This window comes from Cyprinus carpio, chromosome B18 (genome assembly GCF_018340385.1).
Source record: "Cyprinus carpio isolate SPL01 chromosome B18, ASM1834038v1, whole genome shotgun sequence".
In the NCBI taxonomy this organism is placed as follows: Eukaryota; Metazoa; Chordata; class Actinopteri; order Cypriniformes; family Cyprinidae; genus Cyprinus; species Cyprinus carpio.
The window spans coordinates 27,172,493-27,199,446 of NC_056614.1; the positions used below are offsets into that span (position 1 = coordinate 27,172,493).

At 36.5% G+C, this 26,954-nt stretch overlaps 1 protein-coding gene across 2 annotated transcripts in view; it reads right to left on the bottom strand.

Annotated features, from left to right (window-relative positions):
- Positions 1–26,954, bottom strand: part of LOC109063299 (F-BAR and double SH3 domains protein 2-like) — a 77,068-nt gene that overhangs the window by 48,932 nt on the left and 1,182 nt on the right. For both annotated transcript variants that reach the window (XM_042744644.1, XM_042744645.1), the window contains exons 2-3: positions 24,864–24,961; positions 9,056–9,101 (exon numbers count right to left, since the gene is read on the bottom strand). In XM_042744644.1, the coding sequence (XP_042600578.1) occupies positions 9,056–9,101; positions 24,864–24,961 (144 nt within the window). The remainder of the gene's footprint in view (positions 1–9,055; positions 9,102–24,863; positions 24,962–26,954) is intronic.

The following is a 26,954-nucleotide window of genomic DNA, read 5'->3' on the forward strand; positions in this document are numbered from 1 at the left end:
GGTAGAGAAATGTTTTCCCACTGAGATGGCAGAGATCTCACAGTGACAGGTCAACACACAGGTCCATGTGCACAATCTCTCTTCTCTCGCTCACATACTCAGACAAACCAACTATGTGAGATCTGATGCATGCAGACACAAATATAATCCTGTATTTACCCTCAATATTTGAACATACACAAGCTTCTTCCACTCAAGAAGCTTTTTCAACCCTCAGTGATTTGTGGTTGGTGCCTGAGCAAGTCTACGGTGGATCTTGCAACGCGACACTCAATGCCACCATGTGGGTTGCGATTATTAGCATGTTGCTAGGTGGTTGCTAAGGTGGTTACAAATGGTGTGGGATAAGTTATGTGTCAAAGTTTAGGACTTTATGACCTAACTCCCACATGTGACTGACAATTAGCTATGTGTCTGCCTACACACAGGGAGCTTGTGATCTACATATTATGAAGGCCAAAGGTTCAAAAGCCTGGTCAGCTCCAGCTGAACAAGCCAGAAATGAGCCAGATTTCACATTCCCACTGGAAGTCCTCACAAATGCAGCCATTTAATAACATTGGCAGCACAGGTTGTGCAAATGTAACCAAATCTGTGAGAAAGAGCACTAAATGTATGAGTGGGACCGAGGAATGATGCAACTGTAAGACACTTAAGAGAGCTGAAATGGGAAATGGAGAAAAATAACTATTTGGCTATTGGTTAGTATTGCCCAGTTATCATTATCCATCAGCTTTAGCCACTGTCTAGACTACAAGATAATGCTTACCCACTTGACTATTAGCTAACATTAAATAATAGCCTTTGTAGCCTAAATGACAAGGGCAAATAACTACATTTAAATTAATATCAGTGTTAAATTGCTAATAATAAGATAATGCAAGGCTGCACAATTTGGGGAAAAATCAATTTTTTTTTCTGATAACAATTGCAACTGGGATTTCTTTTTTTAAGTTCCAGATTTGTTGCTTCTTTGTAGGGTTGCACAATTTGGCCCCAAATGCTGGGATTATATATAAATTGTATTATTATTATTATTATTATTATTAATATTAATAATAGTAGTAGTAATAATAATAATAATAATAATAATAATAATGGTGATGATGATGATGATAATAAAAATATATTATAAAAGTATTATATTAATAATAATAATAATAATAATAATAATACTAAAGGAAAGTATAAAATCAAATATGAAATATTTTTGTAATTGTTAGCTTGCAAAAATGAAATAAATATTCAATATAATAATAATATTATTATTATTAATTATTATTATTATTATTATTATTATTATTATTATTTTTTTTTTTTTTTTTTTTTTGTTTTTTTTTTTATTATTATGGTTGTTGTTGTCACTACTATTAAATAAAAATCTTAAAATAAGAAATATTATTACAATATTTCATTGTGAAGTAACAGTATAAAAAATTAAGAATACAAAATATTATTGCAATATTTTGATGTAAAGTAAAATACATCACATTACATTACATTTAGTCATTTAGCAGACGTTTTTATCCAAAGCGTTTTACAAATGAGAACAATGGAAGCAGTCAAAATCAACAAAAGAGCAATGATATACAAGTGCTATGACAAGTCTCAGTTAGCTTAAATGAAGTACACGTAGCAAGGGCTTTTAAATAATATAATAAATAAAAAGAAACCATAGAACAGAAAAAGAATAGAGCAAGCCAGTATAAGAGGTCTTTTTGGTTTTGTTAATTGTATAATAAATGAAAAGAAAACAGATAGAATACAAAAAGATTAGAAAGCTAGTTAGTTAGTTTTTTAAGAAAACAAGCAGCAAATGAATAGAGTGCAAGTCTAAAAGGGACAAGTGTTTTTTTTATTTTTTTAGAATAGAATTAGAATAGAGAGTGCTAGAGTTAGAGGGTCAAAAAGTTGGAAGAGATGTGTTTTTAGCCGATTCTTGAAGATGGCTAAGGACTCAGCTGCTCGGATTGAGTTGGGCAGGTCATTCTGCCAGGAGGGAACATTTAATTTAAAAGTCAGTGAAAGTGACTTTGTGCTTCTTTGGGATGCACAATCAAGCAACATTAACTTGCAGAACGCAAGCTTCTAGAGGCATATAAGTCTGAAGTAATGAATTTAGGTAAAGGGGTGCAGAGCCAGTGATGGTTTTGTAAGCAAACTTCAATGCCTTAAATTGTATGCGAACAGCTAATGGTAGCCAGTGCAAATTAATAAACAGAGGTGTGATGTGCATTTCTTTCGGCTCATTAAAAATTAATTTTGCTGCCGCGTTCTGGATTAATTGTAAAGGTTTGATAGAAGTGGCTGAAAGACATGCCAAGAGAGCATTGCAATAGTCCAGCCTGGACAGAACAAGAGCTTGAACAAGGAGTTTTGACACATGTTCCGAAAGAAAGGGCCTGATCTTCTTGATGTTGAATAAAGCAAATCTGCAGGACCGGACAGTTTTAGCAATGTGGTCTGAGAAAGTAAGCTGATCATCAATCATAACTCCAAGGTTTCTGGCTGTTTTTGAAGGAGTTATGGTTGATGTGCCTAACTGGATGGTGAAATTGTGAGGAAACGATGGGTTTGCTGGAACCACAAGCAGTTGTCTTGGCAAGGTTGAGTTGAAGGTGATGGTCCTTTATCCAGCAAGAAATGTCTGTTAGACAAGCTGAGACGCGAGCAGCTATCGTCGGATCATCAGGATGGAATGAGAGGTAGAGTTGAGTGTCATCAGCATAGCAATGGTATGAAAAGCCATGTTTCTGGATGACAGAACCTAATGATGCCATGTAGACAGAGAAGAGAAGTGGTCCAAGAACTGAGCCCTGAGGCACCCCAGTAGTTAGATGTTGCGACTTGGACACCTCACCTCTCCAAGATACTTTGAAGGACCTATCTGATAGGTAAGACTCAAACCACTGGAGAGCAGTTCCTGAGATGCCCTTTCCAGGTGGGTTGACAGGAGGATCTGGTGGTTAACTGTGCCAAAAGCAGTGGACAGATCAAGCAAGATAAGTATTGAAGATTTGGATTCCGCTCTTGCCAGTCTTAGGGCTTCAACAACTGAGAGCAAGGCAGTCTCGGTTGAATGTCCACTTCTGAAGCCAGATTGGTTGCTGTCGAGGAGGTTGTTCTGTGTGAGAAAGGTAGAGACTTGGTTGAACACAGCTCGTTCAAGTGTTTTTGCAATGAAAGGAAGAAGGGAAACTGGTCTGTAGTTCTCTTAAAGAGATGGGGTGAGGGTGGGTTTCTTAAGTAGTGAGGTTATATGAGCCTGTCTAAATGTTGAGGGGAAAACACCAGTGTGGAGGGATATGTTAATGATGTGAGTGAGTGCAGGTACAACTGCAGGAGAAATGGCTTGAAGGAGATTAGATGGAATAGGATCAAGCGGACAAGTAGTAGGGTGATTAGAAAGGATGAGTTTGGAGACTTCTGCCTCAGAGAGTGAAGAGAAGTATGTGAACTAGTGTATGTTTGCTGGTAATGTGCTTGACAGATTGTGGTGTGGAAAACTATGCACTGATGTTTTTAATTTTATTAATGAAAAACGTGGCAAAGTCGTCAACTATTAGAGTTGATGCAGGAGTGGGACGAGGAGGACAAAGGAGTGAGGAAAATGTTTTAAAGAGCACACAAGAGTTAGATGAATTGTTAATTTTGTTATGGTAGTATGTCCTTTTAGCAGTGGAGACATTAGCAGAGAAGGAAGAGAGGAGTGACTTATACACATTAAGGTCAGTAGTATTTTTGGATTTGCACCACACCCTTTCAACAGCTCTAAGCTGGAGAACATCAGATAACCAAGGGGCAGAAGGGGTGGTACGGGCTGGCCTGGAAGACAAGGGGGAAACAGTGTCTAAACAAGATGTAAGAGTGGAGCAGAAAGTATCAGTAGCACTGTTAGCATCAAAAGATGCTAACACTTTAGAGGAAGGAAGCGAAGATGAAACCATAGCAGATAGCCGGGAGGGTGAGAGTGAGCGTAGGTTACGTCGAAAGATGACATGTGGAGGGATGTGTGTTGTGTCAGGAACCCTGTTGAGGTTAAGAGTGAGGAGGAAGTGATCCGAGGTGTGCAGTGGAGTAACCAGTACATGATCAGTGGAGCAGTGTCGTGTGTAAATAAGGTCCAGTTGGTTGCCTAATTTGCGAGTAGCAGTAGTTGACACTCAGTTGAGATCAAAAGAGGCAAGCAGATACATGTTTAAGATTTAATAATATTATTTTTTATTTAACAACAAAATATGAAACAATAAAAAATATCATTGGAATATTTCAGTGTAAGGTAAAAAATTATTTTTACCCCCAAACCTAAAGTATGTACTTATTAAGCACCACTTATCAGTATGATATAGATTACAGGATCATATCTGCCAGCTGTAGGTCAGTGCAGGTACAGAGCTCATGTGCACGTGTTTGGAGACATGTGCATGTGTCTCAGGCATGTCTAATGTATGCTTGCGCTGTGCAATGTGTGCAATGTGATGTGTCAGGCAGAATGAAGTCTCTCAAACCCCCTGCACTCACTCTCTCCCAATCTCTCAGCCTTCATCTTGTCATTCCTGCCTTTTCTCCGCATCAGGAGCCAGCAGCACACGGGCAACTCATTAGAGAAGAAGAACAGAAAAAGAAAAGACAGAAAGATGGAGAATAGTGAATTTCTCCATCTGTTACTGCACTATCCAGATACGCTCCAGTAGAAAGAGATCTAGCAATATACATATACATAATATATACATTATATATATATATATATATATATGAAAAGACAGAAAGATATATATATATATATATATATATATATATATATATATATATATATATATATATTAGTATTATAGTATATATAGTTATTTCTATCTTTCTATCTTTTGCTGTAGTGTGTCAGTAGGAAATATCAGTTTACATTTCCAAATGCTCATTTTGCCATAAGATTTTTGTTTGCACAAGGAGTCTGACAGCAGCTAGTGCTCCACACAGAGATCTGATCTCATCATCATCCAGTCTGTCTGGAATGACATGAAGAAACAGAACAAACTGCGACAGACTCAATCCAGAAGAACTGTGGAAACGTCTCCAAGAAACCTACCTGCAAAGCTACCTGAAAAACTATGCAAGTGCACCGAGGGCAAAAGCTGCTTTAAACGCAAAGGATGCTCACACCAAATGTTGGTTTTTATTTAGTTAATAGAAGTTAATTGATAAAGAAAATCTATTTATGATGTTATTTTTGACAGCTTCTTCATTTTACAGCATTTTTACACAAGTGCCTAAAACTTTTAACAGTAATGTAGGTAGGTTTCCCGAAGTATCTTGAAGCATTAAAAAAATTTTTTTTAACTCTTTTATTAAAAGCTAACTAAAATAAACTTCATTTTCTAGGACTGGAAACTTCTTAAAATCAATGTCAAAACAGAACTCACATTAAGGCACATTATTCTAAAGAAAAACTTTTTTTTTAATCTTCCAATTAAAATACAGTAACTTTCTCTGAAAAGATTTGATTTTTTTAATTTAATGTGTCATTTGACCTGGTTTTTTTTTTTATGTGATGTGTTGGGTTACGACAAACACACGGATCTTCCTCACTGTCTCTCTAGTCTACAGTGTGGACGTGTCTCTCTCTCTCTCTCTCTCTCTCTCTCTCTCTCTCTCTCTCAGTGGTGATGCTGGATGTCTTATCACAGCTGTGATGGCGGTCGAGTCAATCCCAGCGCTGGCTCGGATCACAGGATAGACGGACTCAAGCTCCAAAGCCACGCCCCCTTCCTTGCCCCCTCTTCTTTAAAAAAAACAAGTGTTCCTCTGTTCGTCAGGCCTGGACAATAAAACAATGTTTATTTGTGTGGACAGCTGCACAGCGCGCTGAGTTCATGTGCGAGCCGTGAGTAGGCCAGCATGCCAAGTGCGATAAAGGATAAAAGACTGTGAGAAATGCCTCATGGACCTGAATGGATGGCTCTCAAGCTCACTTTCAGTCATTTTATTAATCAAACTAAAACTGGACCATTCAAAGAAAAAGGAATTAGCCTATCCAACCAAACTTGCAAAAGGGAACCTTCAGATTGTGGCTTGTTTTGGTAGAACATAATTGACAGCATCACCATGGCAACATCAGTACCTTTTAACAGAGCTCTAAGCCCCGCCCCCTTCACCTTTCCTCTGCTCATCAACAACAACGAAGTGCATCAGTGCCCAGTGCCCACCCACTTTTTTTTATAGCAGCACTGGTTTCATTAGTATTTTTCCATTCATTTCCCCATAGGGATTTAAAAAAAAAAAACTTTGTTAAAGAGTTTTAAGCTTTAACCAAGCAAACCAGTTATGAGGATACATGGTACTTAAAGGGAGTGGGCATTCCCTGCAAGCTCTTTTGGTTTTGCTTGCTGCAACTGTCTGATTGCTGGAATTTTCTGTGGGTAGTTTTTTTAACCATGAACTTGCACTGCATTTTACTGCATTTGCATACTTGTACAACAAATCATTACAAAATCATTACTACTGAAAATGTAACAACCCTCTGTTTACAATATTTGCTCAAGAGCCATGCTTATAAAAAAAAATCCACATAAAACTAGGGCAAACTAGTCATGCCATTTTAATATACAATGATTTGGGATACACTAATCCCAATTTTGCATATACAACTTGGAAAGTAGGCAAATTGAGATTCACCTAAAAAAATGCTTTTAGGATTATTCATTATGTCCAATGGATTATGAAAATGTGCCATACATTAAACAAAAATCGATTAAACACTATTGAAGCACACAATGTAAGTTAAATATTAACAACACCACAAAAGCCTACCTGTAAAATCATTAACCACACAAAAATCTGACATCTCAGTTATGAAATTCAGTTATGGAAAAGTTATGTAACACGAGTAAGGTCAAACTTTCAGAATGTTTGGTGTCAAAGTTCAAGTCCCTATAAACATTATCGCTATTGCATACAAATTAGCTTCTAGAAGATACACCAAAACAAGGCAGTTTTGGAATAAAGAAAACTCTTCCAATTTAATTATAATCTAAATCCACCAAAATATTTGCCCATGTGTCATACATCTGGTGCATGTGTGTGTGCGCACAACTCCTTTAAGACCATGTGGCGTTGCATATTATGAGCATTATAATGTGTGTAAGATGATGCATTGAATTAAATACTGAACTGAAATGCACATCATCTCATTTGCTTATTTTCCTGTATTTATTTGGAACTTAATAGCCATGCAAACACATCTACCACAGTATAGACATTATAGCAAGATCTTTACAGGTTGATACAGCTTGTACACTATAATACTGTCTCATTAAGTGTTGTGATGCACTAAATACTCTAAAAGAGAGCCAAAATCATTACTTGAGTGAGACCACTGTACAACCACACACACAGGAGGACACAGAATATGAGCTCCTAATCCAACGATTAATAATCTGTGGCATATAATCTCAGGATCAGCATGCATCCATTCACCTCTTTTGACGTAGCATTTGCGTGACATCTGACAAATGTCATCCCTGTTTTTTTATGTAGTGAATGCTGCAAATATGACAGTTTCATTTATATCAGAATTTGCAGTTAAAAGCCCCCTGCAGTTACTACTTTGTTCCCTTAAAGGGATAGTTTACCCCAAAATCTAAATTCTGACATCATTTACTCATTGACTTCCAAAGAACAGAAAATAAAATACTATGGAAGTCAATGGCTACTATAACTGTCCAAAAAAACACATATTTTATGTATTTTACCAACATTCTTTTGTGTTCTCTTGTTTGGAACAATTTGAGGATGAGTAAATGATGACTAATTTTATTTTTGGATGAGCTATCCCTTTAAAACTTTCGTAATCACAACGACATATCATATTTCCCGTGGGAAAAAAAAAATATTTGTGCCTTAAAATGGCTTTAACTCATTTAGTATATGTGGACTCATGAATATGCAAATTAGTCCCCACCTTCACTCAATCACAGCAGTTCAGACCTGCTCCACTTTCACCCTAATGATGAATTTAATCATGTCAAAAACACCAAAATGACAATAAACAATGTTAAAAACATGATTTTCACCACATAAAATCAAACTTCACACAGCAGGATATCCAGAGGTCGACAAAGAGCAGACGCATTTTCTCAAGATGCTATTTCAGTTTACTTTTCTAGAACATTTTGCTAACCTATAAAACAGTCTGGAATGCATTAGCTTCAAGTGCAATGCACTTCAAACAGTGCCAGGAGAAAGAAGAATGCATATCTTCTTGACAAGCACAAAAGATATTATCTTTGCAATAAAAAAAAAATCATTATCTTGGCAATAAAATATGTTGGCATGATGTGTCTAATGTCAAAATGCATGAAGTAAAATTTGAAGAAATATGAAGTGACCTTAAACCTGGTAATACAAGCTCAACTCTGTAATAATTTCAAGGACTGACTACCTGTGAACAAATCTATGACCTTTGTCATGCCTCAACGTTTATAAAAACCTCTGCTATATCATGCAATATGTGGAGTAGTAGTAGGGTGCATCTAAATGGTGCATTCATTGTTTTATTTGTATTTTTTAAATACAGAAATTGTACTTCATCTATGCTAAGCTTAACTTGGCACAAGATCTTTGCGTACTTTCCAACATTCAAAGACGACGAAGTTTTAAAACGCTTGGACACAAGATGTCTGGCATGATTTCTGCTTAACTCAACCAGGTTTACAGTTAATTAGCTAAAATCAATCATCTGTTCTTACTTCTTTGAAAAGCAAAAGACATTGGCTCATTAATGCTGAATGATTATCAAACTAAAGGTCCCTTAATAATATACTGGAAAAACAGATTTCCAGTGGTCCTATTATAGCAATAAAGCAGGGTGGACGATGGATTTTCTGCTGTTTTAATGGTTCCCAAAAGAGCAGTGAACGTTTGCACGGCTGCAGCGTGATATAAATCAATGCAACAGGGTTGTAATCAACACTCTAGACTTTGGTGAAAAGATTTAACAAGCACACAAACCCTCAGACATCATCATCATCATCATCAGGAAACACAAAAACCGTAATCTCACCTGCGCGTAATCTCTCTCCAGCGTGGCCTTTTTCTGACTGTAGGTTCTGCAATTAGAAAGAAAAACACAGTGTAAGACTTCCAGACAACACAAAAGAATAACAATCAACTTATATTTTAGCACTTCCAGTTCTACTAACCAGAAGTCAGTGGCTTTTTGGTTAAATGCTTGAAATAATGTCTGTATTTATTACAAGCTCAAGATATCTTCATCTTTTAATCTACAACATAAAATAGCTCAGAAAAACCTCTTGTGATTTTTAAAAGCTTTTACTTGACCCGAAAAAGGTAAACAAGTATCTATATGAGAGTACAGAGGTTGTCAGGGAAATTAAATATCACACCAAACAGGTATAAACTCATCTACTCATGCAAACTCATACTCAGTTGCACTCATGCAAACTATTCTAACTCATACATTCAATAAAATGTTTTTTAAATAAAAACTTAAAGTTTAATGCTTTAAGTTTATATCCTACATTTAGCTTTACTTCTGGCGATCATATTTAGGCTTCAAAATTAAAGTATATAGTAGTATATATATATATATATATATATATATATATATATATATATATATATATATATATATATATATATATATATATATATATATATATATATAGAATTGGACGGTATTTAGGCTTCAAAATTAAAGTATATATATATATATATTTATGTAAAGGTATATTTGGTTTTTATAGTTTTTTTTTTTTTTTTTTTTTGTTAACATTTTTTTTTTGTTTTTTGTTATTTTTTTTTTTTGTCTTAAAGTCTTTATTTAAAGTCTTTAAAAAAGATTATTAAAGTATGTTTTACAAGAAAACACTATTTCCATCTTTATACTTCAAAAATCCATGCTTAATTCAATGTTATTTGCCTTTTCAATTATGTGCAAAATTGTGCAATTTCTGAGTGAAAATTGTTCCAAAATAAACCCTACACCCTTTTTTTCAGTGCAGATTTGAATAACATTCACAATAAGACCAAAAATACACATAAAGAATGTAAACAGGGTCGGTTTTGGTTTCATGCTGAATTTAAATCATGACGCAAGATCACAAGGGTCCACAGTTGTGATTTCTGAAGTTCAAACTCTCTGAGAGTTATTCATCTCCCTCACACATCAGACCACGAGTTGGCCGTGGAGATGGTGTTTTTAACATTCTTCCTGGTATGACTGGTTTGCTTTTCGAGCCAGAGGGCAGGAGGCATCCAGACAGCTGATGGTTTGAGAGCATTCATCTCCCTTCGCAGCATTACAAATGAGTACAGTCTGAGTCAAGATGCAGAAAAACCACCAAGATCCTGTTTTGTTTTGCTTTCCCCATAATCCCATCCCTTTGCTGCACCCTCTGATTTTAATTTCAAATCAGTTATACTCATTGCATGTGTTTTCAAACTCACAGAGGTAGGTTGTAGTGGGGACTGTCCTATCCTGTGGGTGCCGGTTCATGTTTATGGGATGTTTTAGTGTATGTATGTATGTGGACTCTGTGACATTGCTTTTATGCAACACAGGAATTTCCGCACCTCCCCCTCCCCACAGAAATACTTCCAAATACGCAGGAAACCAAACTACAGGACCCCTCTGTGGCCAGGACCCAGAATCCTATCAAAACAGGCCGAGATGCTTACATAGTGCCACAGTTTATGGGGGAAGAGGTTTCGTGTGGTATGTCACACATGCTTGCTCATCGCTTTTCACTTTCCGAGGGTCTGTGGGTCAGTGAACACACCTAAGGCATTTAACCCAACTCACAGCTACTGTAAAGGCTTCTGCTGCACATTTACACTGCACTATACAAAACGTCAATAATCGACATCCATGCAGCTAAATTCTTATTTTACAGCAATAACAACAAACGTGTGAATTAATTTGGTAACACTTTCCAATACAGTTCCATTTGTTAACAGTGTTTAATTTAGTAAATTAGTTAATAGTATTAGTTAACATGAACTAACAATGACAAATACATCTAAAGAACTTATTAATGTTAAGGTTATTTCCAAAATGTACTAATGCATTATTAAAATCAAATGTTGTGTCTGTTAATATCATTTAATGGACCTGAGCTGACATGAACTAACAGTAATTTGTATGTTTATGAACAAAGATTAAAAATACTGTAACAAATGTATTGCTCATTGTTATGTAATATAAGTTAACTAACATAAACTAATAGGACCTTATTGTAAGGTGTTGCCATTATTCTTTTAACACCATGTCAGCAGCAAGGGCTATCTTTACCACAAGAAAAAAAGTTGCATAATTAAAAAAAACCTGACCTCTGAATAAAAATGCTGTTTATTTACATTACAAATAGTGCAGTCCAGTGAAATATGTTTAAAAACCATTGTAGTTTTGCACAATGGTGGTTCTTCACCTTTCTATAATAATCAAGTATAAATATTGAATTGCCCAAATGGCACTTAGTAATAAAATATAGTAACTTAATCACTCCTAATTGAAAAGACATAAAAAAAAAAAAAATAACCTGGTAACGCTTAACAATAAGAATTGATTTGTTAACATTAGTTAACTACATGAACTAACAATGAATCTGTTAATGCACTGTGAACCAACAGGAACATTAACTAACTTTAACATTATAAACAAATACTAACATTAACGTCAGTTCACATTAGTTGCATTACCTAATGTTTACAAATGAGACCTTATGCTAGGATTTAATTTAGTCCATTTAGGTCTAACTTAATTCCATGAACAAATGTGCTAATAAACTATGGGTGCATATAAAATTGCATACTTCCCTAATATATGGCTAATGGTTAGAGATTTGGACTTGTAACCAGAAGGTCGCAGGTTCGAGTCTCGGTGCTGGCAGGAGTTGTAGGTGGGTGGGGAGTGAATGAACAGTGCTCTCTTCCACCCTCAATACTCATGGCTGAAGTGACCTTGAGCAAGGCACTGAACCCCCAGTTGCTCCCCGGGCGCTGGATATAGCTGCCCACTGCTCTGGGTGTGTGTTCACGGTGTGTGTGTGTGTTCACTGCTGTGTGTGTGCACTTGGATGGGTTAAATGCAGAGCACCAATTTCGAGTATGGGTTACCATACTTGACAAATGTCACGACTTTCATATATAGTAGGCGGGTAGCCAGGGTGCATCTCAGTCAGATCCCTAGTTCAGTATTAAGTGCACTGCCCAGTGAGCTGACCATTTCTAGGGCCGTCCCAGTGTCAAAATCAATCCAGTGCTAACACACTCACTCCCTAGAAATTCCCAGAATACATGGGAAAAACCACCGGAAATGTTTTCTTAAGTCCCACAAGCTGTCAGAGAAATTTATGAAGCCTTATTTTCTTTCTTTAAAAATAGATTCTGTTTGTAATTATCTTTCATCCCTAATGTGCATGAAAACTTAAGTAATTAGAGTTGTAAGAAGAAGATTAAAAAGCCTCTTTTTTTATTTATATACATTTATGCATGCTCTAAAATGCTTCAATATATTTATTACACGTTTGAAACATTTAAAAATGTTAAGCATGCATCATCTGTTTTGCTAAATTTGAAAAAGGAAGGACAAGTGCATAATTTAGGCATATATATAATTTACATTTATAAATTTACATATAGTTAAATAGTATTTTCTTGATAATCTTTATTTAGAACTAGGGAGCAGGATGACACAGCGCAGGAGTGTGTGGTCAAGAGGAGCGCTGTGAAAATGAAAATGATCTGGCTCTATGGGATGAAGAGCACATGGTGCTAATTTGTACTGTCACTGGTTTCATAAGAGCATGAAGAGCTTGACCTCGAGGTGCAGTACAGCGACACACAGCCGGGCCTGATGTCTGCCAGATCCCCTCCACTGAAACAACCTTCTTCTTGAACATCAAGGACACAAGCCAAACTATCGCTCGTTTTGTAATGTTTCTGTAGTAAGAGCGTCTGAGTGCTGTTGTCCTGCTAACTGTAAATGTGTTTATTAAAAGGGAAAAGAGGGATGCATATAGCCTGTCGATATCTACACAAGCGGCATCTATAAATGGAAACACGCATCAGATCACACGTATACACTCCGAGTGACAGACAGAGACACATTCGCACAAAAGCAGGTGTTACCACACATCCTCTTACTGCTGCAAGAACTCTCTTTGTTGCAAAAATCAAGCTTCTACTCTTGGATCATAATCCTCAACATAACAATTTGCCACAAATTACAGCTTGACAAGAAAGCTACATTTTCTTTTTTGTGTGTGTATTTTATTTTTTTTAATTACATGAACTTTTCCTGGAGGTCATTGATAAATTGCATCATGTTTGGGGTGAATAGTGTTAATTAGGATTAACATTGCGTTAATCTCACAACGCACTGCAAGCAGATGGGTCTGAATGGATGGAAATATGAAACCAAGAATGGAAATAATAATACATTTACATACTACATACTGTAAATATTTCTATAAATATATTTACATAAACACATAAATTACATATATATTTGTATTAATACAGTTATATAAATCGAAACTTTAAAATGCAAATATTTTAAATGGCAAAGAATGCACATGGAGTGGGATGAATAATTGTCTTTTTCTACACTTTCCACAGGACATTAAGGTGACAACCTCAAGTGCAGAGTGGTAAGAGAAGAAGGCATACGGTGTCAAAGGGTTAACAGACTCAGTGTGTGGGGTGAGAGCTGGTTGCTAATAGACAGGAAGTACGATCCACAAGAAAAGGCTGCATTCAGACAGTGGAGCATGTGAACTCCAGATGTTTAACTCTTTGCCACCACTGACCTACATAGGAAACACCATAGTAAGGGTTAGAGGTCACTTGGCCTGAGGTCACGTCTACTAATATGTCTCCTCTGTGAGCTACGCAGTCAAATGTGGTGTACACTACAGTTCAAGAGTTTTGGGTCAGTAAGATACTTTTTTCATTAAGGATGCATTAAATTGATCAAAAATGCCATGAAACACATTTCTATTCAAATCAATGCTGTCCTTTTGAATTTTCTATTCATCAAAGAATCCTGAAAAATTAAATATATCATGGTTTCCACAAAAACATGGAACTGCACAACTGTTATCAACAAAGATAATCATAAAACATGTTTCTTGAGCAGCAAATCAGCATATTAGAATGATTTTTGAAGGATCATGTGACACTGAAGACTGGAGTAAAAAAAAATTCAGCTTTGCATCACAGAAATAACTTACATTTTAAAAATGTATTAGAATATAAAAGAGGTATTTTAAATTATAATAAAATTTCACAATATTTGCTGTATGTTTGATCAGATAAATGCAGCCTCGGTGAACATGAGAAAATTTCAAACACATTAAAAAAATCTGCCCACTACTTTCCACCAGGTCAAACCGTACATGATATGATCAACACTTTAATCAATATACTATACTAGACCTCACTATGTATTGTGTTAAATTGAGCAAGTGGTTTTTACTAATTTTTGCTAATTACCGCATAACACTTTTTTCCAAAATATTATGTAGCATGGCATTCTGAACATACAAGGAAACAAAGAGAATTGGGACGGAAGAGGAGTTATCCAGAGGAAGAGGAAATGGGGTAAGATAGGAGAAGTCAATAATTACAGCAAACCTCAGAATGACTAATTACAGAGCAGGCCTCTGAGCCTGAGGAGCCGTGGACGTCTAATGACGGTTCTTGCTCTGGGACCGACAGGTCTGAGTGTCAGTCTACAGCTGGGAAAAACCTGGATTGAATGGCACTTAAATGATCAAATCAATAAAGCAATGATTGCAATTAGAACTTGAATGTTACGTGCTAATTTGATCATTATATCTGGTAAGCAATCTAAACGATTCCTCTTGCAAGCATTGCTATTACTGCAACTCATTTCAACAAACCCCTAACACATCAAGTGTTAGATTTTAGCATGTAACTAGTCCCACAACCACCGACCGAACAACCAACCAACCAACCAGAAATTCCTAAACACAGCAACACATTCAGAAAACGAAAATATATAGTTAATTGTAATTCTTTTGACTTTAAGTGGACTTAGAAACAGAAGCACTGAGACACACTGTGTTTACTGCAAGCAGAACTCTGGTGGGCAGAATGGCACTTTCTGTAGGGGTTGTTTAGTGCGGAAACACTCGAGGCAGAGCTGAGGAATTTGAATGCCTAGAGTCAAGCTGTAAACCCAGAAACCTCCTACAAAACTACAGACACACACAGTTGCAGACGATGTCATTTATCTTATAGGCAGAACTTACAAGAGAAAGTAAAATGCTAAAAGAATAGCGCTTATAAGAAACAAATCCAACATTTAAACAAGTCCTGTATCCAATATTCCTTTCGCCACTGAAAAAAGTCATCTTGCCTGAATCAGGGGAGAAATATGCACAGATCAAGCTCTGTTTGCAAGCCATAACGGTTCTTAATAAATCTGTGGGTGGATTTTGATGTGAGAGACAACAGTGGATGGACTTTTTCACTGAAGGAAGTGTTATTATGGACTCATATTTTGGCCAAAAGTGTATTAATGATGGATTTGTTTATTACAAACATGCTGGTTTTGGCTTCACAAGGCATTAACTGATGGACTGGAGTGGTGTGGATTATTGTGATGTTTTTATCAGCTGTTTGGACTCTCATTCTGACGGCACCCATTCACTGCAGAGGATCCATTGGTGAGCAAGTGATGTTATGATTAATTTCTCCAAATCTGTTTTAATGGAGAATCAAACTTATCTACATCTTGGATGGACTGAGGGTGAGTACATTTTTTGCAAATGTTCTTTTTTGGGTGAACTATTCCTTTAAGCATAGCTTAAGTTTCTTAAAAGGATTTGTGAGACACTGTAACAAGGTTGCAGTTGTTTATACAAATTTGTATATACAAAATGCTAAACGATTAATAACTTCCCAAGTAGAAATAATACAACAGTCATAAACAGCAAAAACATACAGATGGGAGAGTGACGTTTGTGTGGTTCAGTCATAAACAGATAAAACTAATCCAGAGGTCAGTAAACCTTAGATGACACAGTTTCCAAGAAAGATAACGTGAACTACTTCTGGCCTAATATAATAATTTATATTATTATTATATCTATCTGCTTTCACTTTCCATATGTTTTATCCAAACCACTTTTTTTAAAGATAAAGTCTGGTCTTTAAATATGGCTCAAGCCTCTCCTTCAGTGTATTTTTTTTTTACCTGTTTAATCATCTAGCAGGAGGAAATGGAGCATCGGTTCATTTGGTAAGAAACATGATTTCAGGGAACATTCATGTCTGGATCAAAAAAAAAAAAAAAAACAGACCAGGAAGATACACAGTACTTTAATTCTCAAGGTTAAAGGGTCAAAATCACTAACTCTAAGCATGAGAACCAGTGATAGTGATAATTGACTTGAACATCACTAAGAACAAGAGAGCAGGAGAGTTAAATCCAGAGAATAAAAACAAAGTACAACAACAGGCCAAGACAAAGGGATGGAGAGACTCAGAGATGAGATAAGAGAATCGATGGGCATTAGGAGGAGTGTTTTCCATCTCATTAAGAATGTCAGAGGCGTCTGAGCTATTGGTGAGAGGAGAGGAAGAGGTCGGAGAGGTCAAAGCCTTGTGTTTCACTTCCAGCTTTTCCAATTAGTGGTTGTTTGGGTGTGAGACCGATGTAATGGCCAAGTGTGTGTGTCTGATGTGACGTCCTCTGTAGGTGAATCTCACAAAACCATTAAAGAACTTGTCTGAGTAATATTACACTCCAAAAGACAGAAGTATTTTTCTTAAAGAAAATGAAGCTTATTTTGAGGAACATTAAGACATTCAAGTTCGGGGTCGACAAGATTTTAATGTTTTTGAAAGAGGTCTCTTCTGCTCACCAAGGCAGTTTTTTTTTTAAATCAAAAATACAGCAATTGTGAAATAATATTACAATTCAAAATAAGGGTTTTCAATTTTAATACATTTTAAAATGTAATTCATTTCTGTGATCAAAGCTGAATTTTGAGCATCATTACACCAGTCTTTAGTGTTACATGATCCTTCAGAAATCATTCTAATAAGCTGATTTCTATGATTTCCTGCTTATAGTTTCTTAACTTAGTTATCTGTGTTGAAACACTGCATTAGATTCAGATAAAGAGGTTAAAATGTCTGATGCATTACAGTAGAAAGAACTTGAGGGGAAATTACTTCTTTTAATACAAAAAAAATCCTCAAATTGGCTAAAAGCGAAACTTTATTTTAGTGTAAACTGTGACTTGCACATGTTTTCGTGACTTTCAGGAGCATGTTTAAAGCATTTGGCCTCTTTAAGAATTCATAAATGTGTACGGTTGAATTTGCTTATGAATGCTGTGTTTGTGTGGGAGAACATGGCTCTGTGTTAAAGTGAACATGAGAGAATGTGAACTCCAGGGAGACAGCGCTCACGTTAAGCATTACAGCTCTCCTCCTTCCTTTATAAGCACCTCCTGCTCTCACATGCCTCCTCAAATTCCTTCATCCCTTCTGAAAAACACCCATCATAATCTATAACATCACACACTGGCTCCCTTTTCACATCCGAATCTGTTTTGCTCGCCTCACATGTTGTAAAGCCTCCATCCTCACGGCACGGTCCGAAATCTCCAGGAATTTGTGCTGTTTTCCTTCGCAGATCACCGTCATCTGCTTTTTTCCACACCGAAAACTCACACGCAAGCACACACACAGCCCTCCAGATCATCTCCAGGACAGAAGGCATGTCTGGGCCTCTCGCTCCTATTGTTCTACTGCTCTAAAGACATCAGGGAAAGTGCTATAATACAGATTCATGGTGCTAGCTAAGGCAAGAATCACTATTACTAAGGAAGTATTTGAACCCTCATAACAACCAAAATAAAAATCATTAAAACACTATAAAAATAATATCTTACAACTTGTGTGCTACATAGGTGTTCTGAATTCATGCATGAGGAACAAGGCAAAATGAAAGACATTTACTTGTGGTAAAACAGTAATATTATTGCAAGTTTGTTTTATTTGAACAAATTTTAAAATATACTTTATTTCTGTGATGCAAAGTTGAATTTTCGGCATCATTACTCCAGTCTTCAGTGTCACATGATCCTTCAGAAATCATTCTAATATGCTGATTTGCTGCTCAAGAATTATTTCTGTTTAATATCAATGTTGAAAACAATTGTGCTGCTTAATATTTAAGACATTTGAATGTTGCAAAACATTTCTGTCATCATTTTACTGCATCATGAAACATCATAAAAGCATCATAAAAGTAATATATACAAATTGCTTGCTACATTAGCCTTCTGAATTCATATAATGGCTTTGTGTGAGGAATAGACATATCACTATCTTTTAATACTGAAAATTAGACTGTGTTTTACTCACCCTTGAGGCCTCCTATATGACTTTCTTCTTTCAGACAAATCCAATCAGAGTTATATTAAAAATTGTCCTGGCTATTCCAAGCTTTATCATTGAAGTAGGTGGGTGTTTCTGTTCAACCGTCAAAAACACTTAAATAAAGTGCACGCATCCTTAATAAAACATCCATCACATGGCTCCAGGGGGTGAATAAAGGCCTCCTGTAGCAAATCCATGCATTTTTGTAAGAATAATATTAGGGATGCACCAATATGAAAATGTTTTCCGATACTGATAACTGACAATTTTTTTTATTTTTTTTTTAAACCTGATGAGCGATACGCTGGCCGATAAATTTATATCCAAAATTTTTTAAATACTTTTTGAGAGCCTGATTACAAAAAAGGTCTCATCATTAAAAGCCACATCCCAAATACTTCAACATAAGCAGCCTAGTTTGAACAGTGTACATTTTAAAAATAGTTTTACTCTCCCATTACCAAATTTCATCATAAAAAGTTTTACAAATAAATAACAATGCATAAATAATGCAAACAAGTTATCTCAAGTCAAGTGTTTCTGAAGGAAATAATGCATTATTTATTGCCTTTAAGATATTGGCCTAATTTTCTTATCTGGATGATGCAGATAAGTGATATATTTTGAATTTTTTGGCCGATACTGATATGGTGGCCGATATATTGTGCATCCCTAAAAAATATCCATATTTCAAACGTAATAAACACTTCTCTCTCACTTCATCTAACTGTCAAAAGCATAAGTTGTTCCGGTGGATAATGTAGGACGTTTGCGTTGCACACGCGCCTCTGAAATATGCAAGTCTCACGAGTTTGTTTACTGGAGCAAAGGAAGCACAGTTTCCTTACTTTAGCAAAGGCAAACCAGTCTACTCTTGGCTTATATCGAAATTCTCGAACATTTTTCTTTACAAAACCTCATTTTGTTCTTCTAATTCATGACCGGCATTTTTATTTTGTTCACTAATCATGCAAAGCGTATGTCCTATGTCATCCGCCGGAACAACTTATGCATTTGACAGTGAAAAAAAATGCATGGATTTGCTACAGGAGGCCTTTATTCACCCCTGGAGCCATGTGAGGCACGTTTTATTATGGATGTGTGCGCTTTATTTGACATCTTTTGGACTGTTGAACAGAAACACCCGCCCACTGCAATGACAGAGCTTGGAAGAGCCAGGACCATTTTTAATATGATTCCGACTGGATTCGTCTGAAAGAAGAAAGTCATATACACCTAGGATGCCTCAAGGGTGAGTAAAACACAGACTAATTTTCATTTTTGGGTGAACTAACTCTTTAACGTTCATTGCAAGGACAGAATAAAGCTGAAACATAATGAAACATAATCTTTCTGCAGACAATAAAAGACGATCACTTTAATCTCATGTCTACCTAGACCAACCTGAAACATTCACATTGTGTATCATTTATTGTCCACGTGTGACGCAGATCGAGACTCGACCTGGTCTGAAGTCAGCGAGCAGATGCGTTTCGGTGTTTGAGAACGCTGTTGAAAGAATGAAAAGGCTTTTCATGAAATACCTCTCTGATCAAATTAGCCTTGAGATTCGGGAGGCAGGCCGACTCAATTTCATTAAAGCCTTTGAGAGTTGTAGGCTTGTGTGTATGGGCTTGTGTATGGTTGTAAGAAAAGCTCATTCATTAAAGAATGATGGAGAGCATGATTTCTGTGCATTTGGATGATAGAGTTAATGCTCAGGTCAGATCTGATTCAGAAAACCCAACATAAGAGCCTACAACAACTAAATTTGACATCAGTGTATATGTCACAATTTAGCTATTTTTACTGGGAATTCAAATCAAAAATGGCTTTTATATTAAATAATAATTTAATAATATATATATGTATTTTATATAATCCACTAAATTAAACAGTAAAACATACATAATTTCATAATTTTGGACAGAAATTATCTTAAACATGTATTATTAATAATTCATATTAATTATTAATTCATAATAATGGTCATATCAGATGTCTTTTTCATAACAAATTTTTGTTTTCCTCGTCTTGATTAAAGACAGACATTATTCCATGGCTCTTCACCACTCTCACATGTAAATAACATAAAGCAGGCCTGCACACTCATAGCGCTTTCTAGAAAAACAGTATAGTCGTCATACTGCCTCGCGGGTTCACAATGAAACAAAAGAGTCAGAAAGCGCAAGAGAAACAGATCCAGCCAGAAGAGTCTTGATGGAACTCATTATGGGTCTCATACACAAAGCGGCTCCCTCAAAGTAACTATTTCTCTTCGCCTGCTTTGCTTTTTCCTTCTTTTTTCATCTGCTCCATCCATCAGTTTCTGAAACAACAACTCTTTTTCAACTCTTAAATATCACACAGGATTCCTCATCGATTTCCCACAATCCCTCAGCTCCCTCCCATGTCTTCCTGTCGGCAGTACCAGGTCATCTCTGCCCTGTGCAAATAATTTATCCCACAACATTTGTGCTATGGATATGAATGATTCCTCAAGTCATGTGAATAGAAGAGGTGTGTTATTTAGGGCTGAACAATTAAGCAAAATAAAAACGGAATGTCAGTATGTCTTAGTGTGATTATCAGATCGCAAAGGGTGTGATGCATTTCAATAAATATATGCGCTGTGTGTTTCAAGTGATGCGCTGCACGGTGTTCATTTACACATGAGCATCTCATGAACCAGTGTTTCAGATCAGCTCACAGTAAATTCTGCACCACTTGAACTCATATTTACATGTGCTTTTAATGTGCGATTTGAAAATCGATTCAAATATGTGACAATTCAAATCGGTTGAGATGCTAAACAAATCGCGATACAATTAGGGGTAGGAGTTTATATGAATGCATGTCTGAGGGGAACTTACTGTCTTTAGAAAAGTTTAGATGGTATTTTTTTTCTTTTCATCTTGCCTCTGTATAATGCATATTAAAGTTCATAAGTGCCGCGCGGAAACCAAGGTAATGCTTTAAGCGCCACCTGCTGGCAGAAAGTGAATCTATTTGTGTTATTTATTTGATTTGGGATTTGTTTTAAAAATTTTGTTATTTAGCAGACACTTTTATCCAAAGAGAATTGTGAAATCAAAATCGTGAATCGAATCGTGAGTTGAGTGACTCGTTACATCCCTATTATACAGTCATATTTAAACATATTTAAAAATCACAACATTTTCTGGCCAAATTGTGCAAACAAGTACAGCAAACCTGGAGCTTTTCGTTTTTGTTTTTGTTTTTTAAAATCACAAAAAAAAAGACAATCAAATTTAAAGAAAAAAAAAACAATCACAGAAATCACAATTGTTATTAGGTAGAGGAAAAATGGGGAAAAAATTCAACCCTAATGCTATTATTTTTCTAAATAATTATACCTTGATATTTGCCCAGCAGATAAAAAAGTTGGGACCTCATCTATCTAGTGACTGGAATATCTTGAAGTTGGACTTTTTTGACTAATAGACAACAACTCAGAGAAGCCTAGCAACCACCCTAAACCATTACTGTTGGCAGAATTGGACAGGAAGTTCCCTCAACACAGTTAACACAAGTTAAGTAACTCAAATGCTCACATCAGTGTCTGTGCTTTTAAAAACAGGTGAGCAACAGGAGAAATAAAAACACAGACTACAGCAGAGCCATTCATGTTTGGAGTTACTACTGACTCCAGTGTTCTGGTCTGTAAGAGTCAGCAGCACTTCCCAAAATACATTATGAACTCACTGCCAAATATATCTGACACAGTGTGAGTGTGACTGTTCTAAAGTTCTACAGTAATAACATATCTGCTCACGCGGCCGTCCCCTCGTCCAGTCTGAGAGATTACGGTCAGAGCATTAGTGGGCCAGTAGGTAAACAGGAAGATCAAACTCACAAGAGGAGCTCAATCAATGGGGCTCTTTGACTCCTGGCCGAGACATTGATTTATCCCTCTAGACCACCTTGAGAATGTTTGTGTATGTGTTTTTCAGCAAGAGTCAGACGGAGAAACAAAGAACAGAGGACAGAGACCACATCTATGGATGTATTTCACATTGAAAGAGCAAATAAAGTCCATAAAGTCACTTTTCAAAGCACGTAAACATAATATATATGACACCATGAGATTTCTTGTTGCAACAGATTATGCCGAGTTCACTGCATGATTTTACCCCCGATTTTCACTCGCAGACAGGTTTTGCGAAATCGAAAATAGGTGCTCGTTCGTCATCTGTAATGTTCATCTCATGCTAGTCCACCTTACACCACATACAAACAGCTCAAATTGAAATCAATTGTCAATGCAAAATTAACATGAACAACTTCAAACCTGCATAGGGAAATCTTCCGTCCTCAAGCGAAATTCCAGACTGTGCATATTCCTATTGAAATGACTCGATTTACGCAGAAGTTTAGTCTTATTTGGCTAACTGTATGTCTGCTGAGCTTGTCTCGATGGGCTTTATATGAAAGTACAGTCACTTTGCATTAATTGAAGAGTCAAGATTAAATTATGGAAGTCAGTTTCCACAACAGATTTAAAAATAAAAAAGGTAATTGCGTCTTATCTTAGAATTCAGACTTTTTTTCCACGCAATTCCCAATTTTCCAATCCCACAATTCCAAGTTTACATCCACAATACTGACTTGCAATTGCAAATTTATCTCTTGCAGTTCTGACTTCTTGCAATGTAATGTATAACCTCACAATTGCAAATTAGCATCTCAAGTTCATATTTTGCAATCACGAGTTTAAATCTTGTAGTGTTCTGTCAGAATTGCAAGAAAAAAAAAAATTCATAACTGTAACGGTCTCTTTTTTTTTTCATTCTGTGGAGGAAACGGGCTCCTATAAAAAACATATTTTTCTCCCAATTTTAAGTGGACATAAAAACTATGGTTTCTCAAAGTTAGACATGTTCTTAACTTGGACAGTACTGCATTTCTGTCTCTCACAGCCTCATTTTCACATCAAATTGAAGGTAAAGTGTTTAGTTTCTACACCACTAGTGACATCAGACAATACTGCAAAAATTAAGACTTTAAAAACAGAGTTTCCAAATGGGTTTTAAGGCTTCCCTTCCATCTTTGACTTCCATTATTAGGGCAAACAGTGATTCAAAATGGGTTGAGACAAAGTTGACAGGCCTCAAAAAGCAGATCAATGTTTCCTTGGCAGTCCTTCCTGCACATTAAACGGAGCATTTTCACGCTCTTAATAATTGCAAGCATCCCCTTTAAACATGGCTTCTATCCTGACTAACATCGGTGACGGGACACAACAAGCCATCGCTAGCAGCAGCTAGAGAACTGCACATTCGGCAAGATTCCAGATGGTTAGCTGACTCACGGCGTGACTGACTTTCATGTCTCACTATTTTTTGTCTTCTTTTCTGCCTGTAGTTGGGGACAGCAGAAACACCAGCTGAAGGTCTTTGGCTATGAGGCGTAAAGCTATTAAAGTGTGCTGCGAGCTGTTCTCTGCAAAGATGCAAAGCTAGATGCTGGCAGAATTTACATGCAATAAAGTATGTCTTTTCTCCGAACAGAAGGTATGACAAACAGACTACTAAATTTAAGTGTGTACAGGAGGCCCTTCTATATTGTGAATAAAGGAAAAGCTATGCAGTATGACAGAGTGAAGCACCTGGAATACAAGTATTTACAAAAGTCGCTTTTAAGTGTGACTTCCTGGATATTATGGAAAATACGGTATGCAATACAGTCTTTTTTTTCTTTTTATAATTTGTAATAAAAATTGCAACTGCAAATAGGAGAAATGTTTAGAAAACCTGTTTGAAAACAATTATTAAATAGTTATTTTTGCAATGTTATTATTAAAAACTAACCCTAGTGGCACTAGGAATGACACATTCACCCTTAAATTAGACTAGTCTTTCATACAGTCCATCAACTAATTACTTGTAAAAACATGAGTTCAGCCCATTCTGACCCACTCTCTCACTCTCTTTTGGACACAAACATCTTTTCACACAAAAATAGCCTCTGCAGCAGATTACGACTGCACTGCAATTTTTGTCTTTAGCTCCCTTGTGAGGGCATGCCGCTGTCAAATATCTTCTTAAACACCCGTAAGCATGTACAAACACATACAAGCACAAGACGTGCATAAATGCCATGTCCAAACGCAGCGGTTTCAACACGACTCCCTCCCCTGTTCTGAAACAGCCCGCAATCCCTTTTAAGAGAAGACAAGGAGAGAAAAAAATGGAAAAAAAGGGAAAAGCAGCACAGTTATGACTTCCAGCTGTGGGAACGACTGGCCCGCGAGCAGGAAGTCCAAAGGAAATGCCTTCGTCACATCCCACTCCTGTGTTCGTTCTTCAAAAATGGAGAGAATTCACACTTTTTTTTCCTGCGGCCTGTTTTATTCGTTTATTTTTCAGGATACGTGTGTGTTTTAGACGGTGGTTTTAATGCCTTACCTCACATCTTCCAATAAATCACATTCCGTCTGGTGTTTGAGATGCAGACGGCCGAGCTGCTCCGTATGCGTGTTCTTCAGTTCCTGTGTCACTTTTACCTGAAGAGCAGACAACATCATTAGAGGTGAGGAAGAGGATGGCACATGCCAGCTGCACAAACACACACAATGTCCCACATGAGCTCATTATTGTGTTTCCAGCTCCAGTCAACTGTACGAGACACGATGACAAATTCACAATCCTTCCTAACAACAAGAGCAGAATTCCCGCTAATCAAACTCTAACAGAGCAGACGGACACAGTTTTATGTCCGATTCCTTCTAAAAAAAAAAATACAGAATGTCACTCCACTGTCACAAGCATAATTAAAGCTCAAGTGGGTCATTTTTGGATGTTAAAACTTTTTCCGGTCACAGTTTGGCATGCTGTCACTCAAAACATTGGCTCAACCAATGGCGTAAGTTTGGGGGCGGGACAATCTGACCAGCAGTGTTCAGGGAACCTGTTTGAAAAAAGTCTTTTTTTTGACACTTGCTGCCTGAAATGAACACACTTTAGCTTTAAACAATTCTATGTTACACAATATAATGCTGCTCATCTTATAGTTTACGCTAATATAGATAGATATAGCTCTATAATAGTCTAACCTATAAGATCACAAACCTGATCTAACTGACCTGAACTAACAATGATGAAGTTTTATGTTAAGTACTGTAATTTTTTTTTGCTTGTTTGTTTGTTTTAGCATACAAAAGAAATTAAAAACACACATTATTACATCAACTGAAACAACTTAAAAAATAAAAACTGTACCAAAATTAAAAACAGATGTTTACATTTTTCTGCTGACAGAGACATTTCTGAAGAGACTTATCATCATAAAAGTAACACTGAAGTGTGTAAAGTCCCTCAAATGCTTCAAAGGCTTTAAAATGTCAGAAATGTTTCAGAAATGTCAGAAAAGTTATTTTAACTGGATAAGATTAAAGAATTATAACAAATTACAACAGATTATGTATTTTTATTATGAGAAAAATGTGTTATTTATCTTTAGCATGACAAGGGAATTGTTTCCTGGCATGACACATCCTAATATTCCATATTATTTAATGATATCTAAAGAGCGCAGAAACTATTATGTCATACAAAAATTTTATAAAATATGACAATTTTATACAGTATCAAAAACAGAAGAATTCATGAATTTCTACTCACTAATGTAAGTAATCAGCAAAGACACGTTTAGAATATTAGTATACTGAATAAGTGGCATGTTCATGCACTGCAGAATTATGTCCGAAAATACATGGTAGTAACATTTTGTCCCATTTTTCTTTTATCTCACTGTTAAAAATAAAGGTACGAAAGGGAGCTTTCACAGTGATACCATTTTCAGTCAACCACAAACTCATCTACATTATGGATGGCCCGAGGGTGAGTACATTCTCAGTTCACGATTTTCTTAAAAGCTCTTTAAACAATCAAGAGGAACACAATCTCCTCAGTGTCTGGGTTCAATCACAGGTACCTGAACCAAACATGGCTGCAGAGAAGGTGCGATACTCAGCCAAGTTAAACCCAATGGGACCAGACCAATGAGCCCGGGCAGGTTGACTAATATCTGGGGAGAGACTGTTAATTACAACAGAAGTTCACCACTTGGCAGGTGAGGAGATAATTGGTTGTGTAACAACTCCCTAAAGGTTAAAGGCAAGGAGGACGGAAAATAATAAAGAATGCCCGGCATCCAACCCTACCAGCATCAGCAGGACACAAGCTCACACCATAACACACGCTTTGACAGCCGGCTGCACGGCTCTCGTCAACACTTTGAGCTGTACAGGTGAAGCATTATTACTCCGAGAAGAAGGAAACACTCACAGCAGCATTTGCGTCAGAGGAAAACAACAAAACAGCACATTTTCCAGCCATTTATTCAGGTCTTTATGGAAATATCCACTGATGCCAGACACAGATCAGATCTGATCAGATATTTGGTGTGAAAGACACATTTACTGTCTTGACCAGCACATGCACCTTTTAGTCTCATTTAACCTATGATTTACACAAATCATTTACTATAGGTTATCC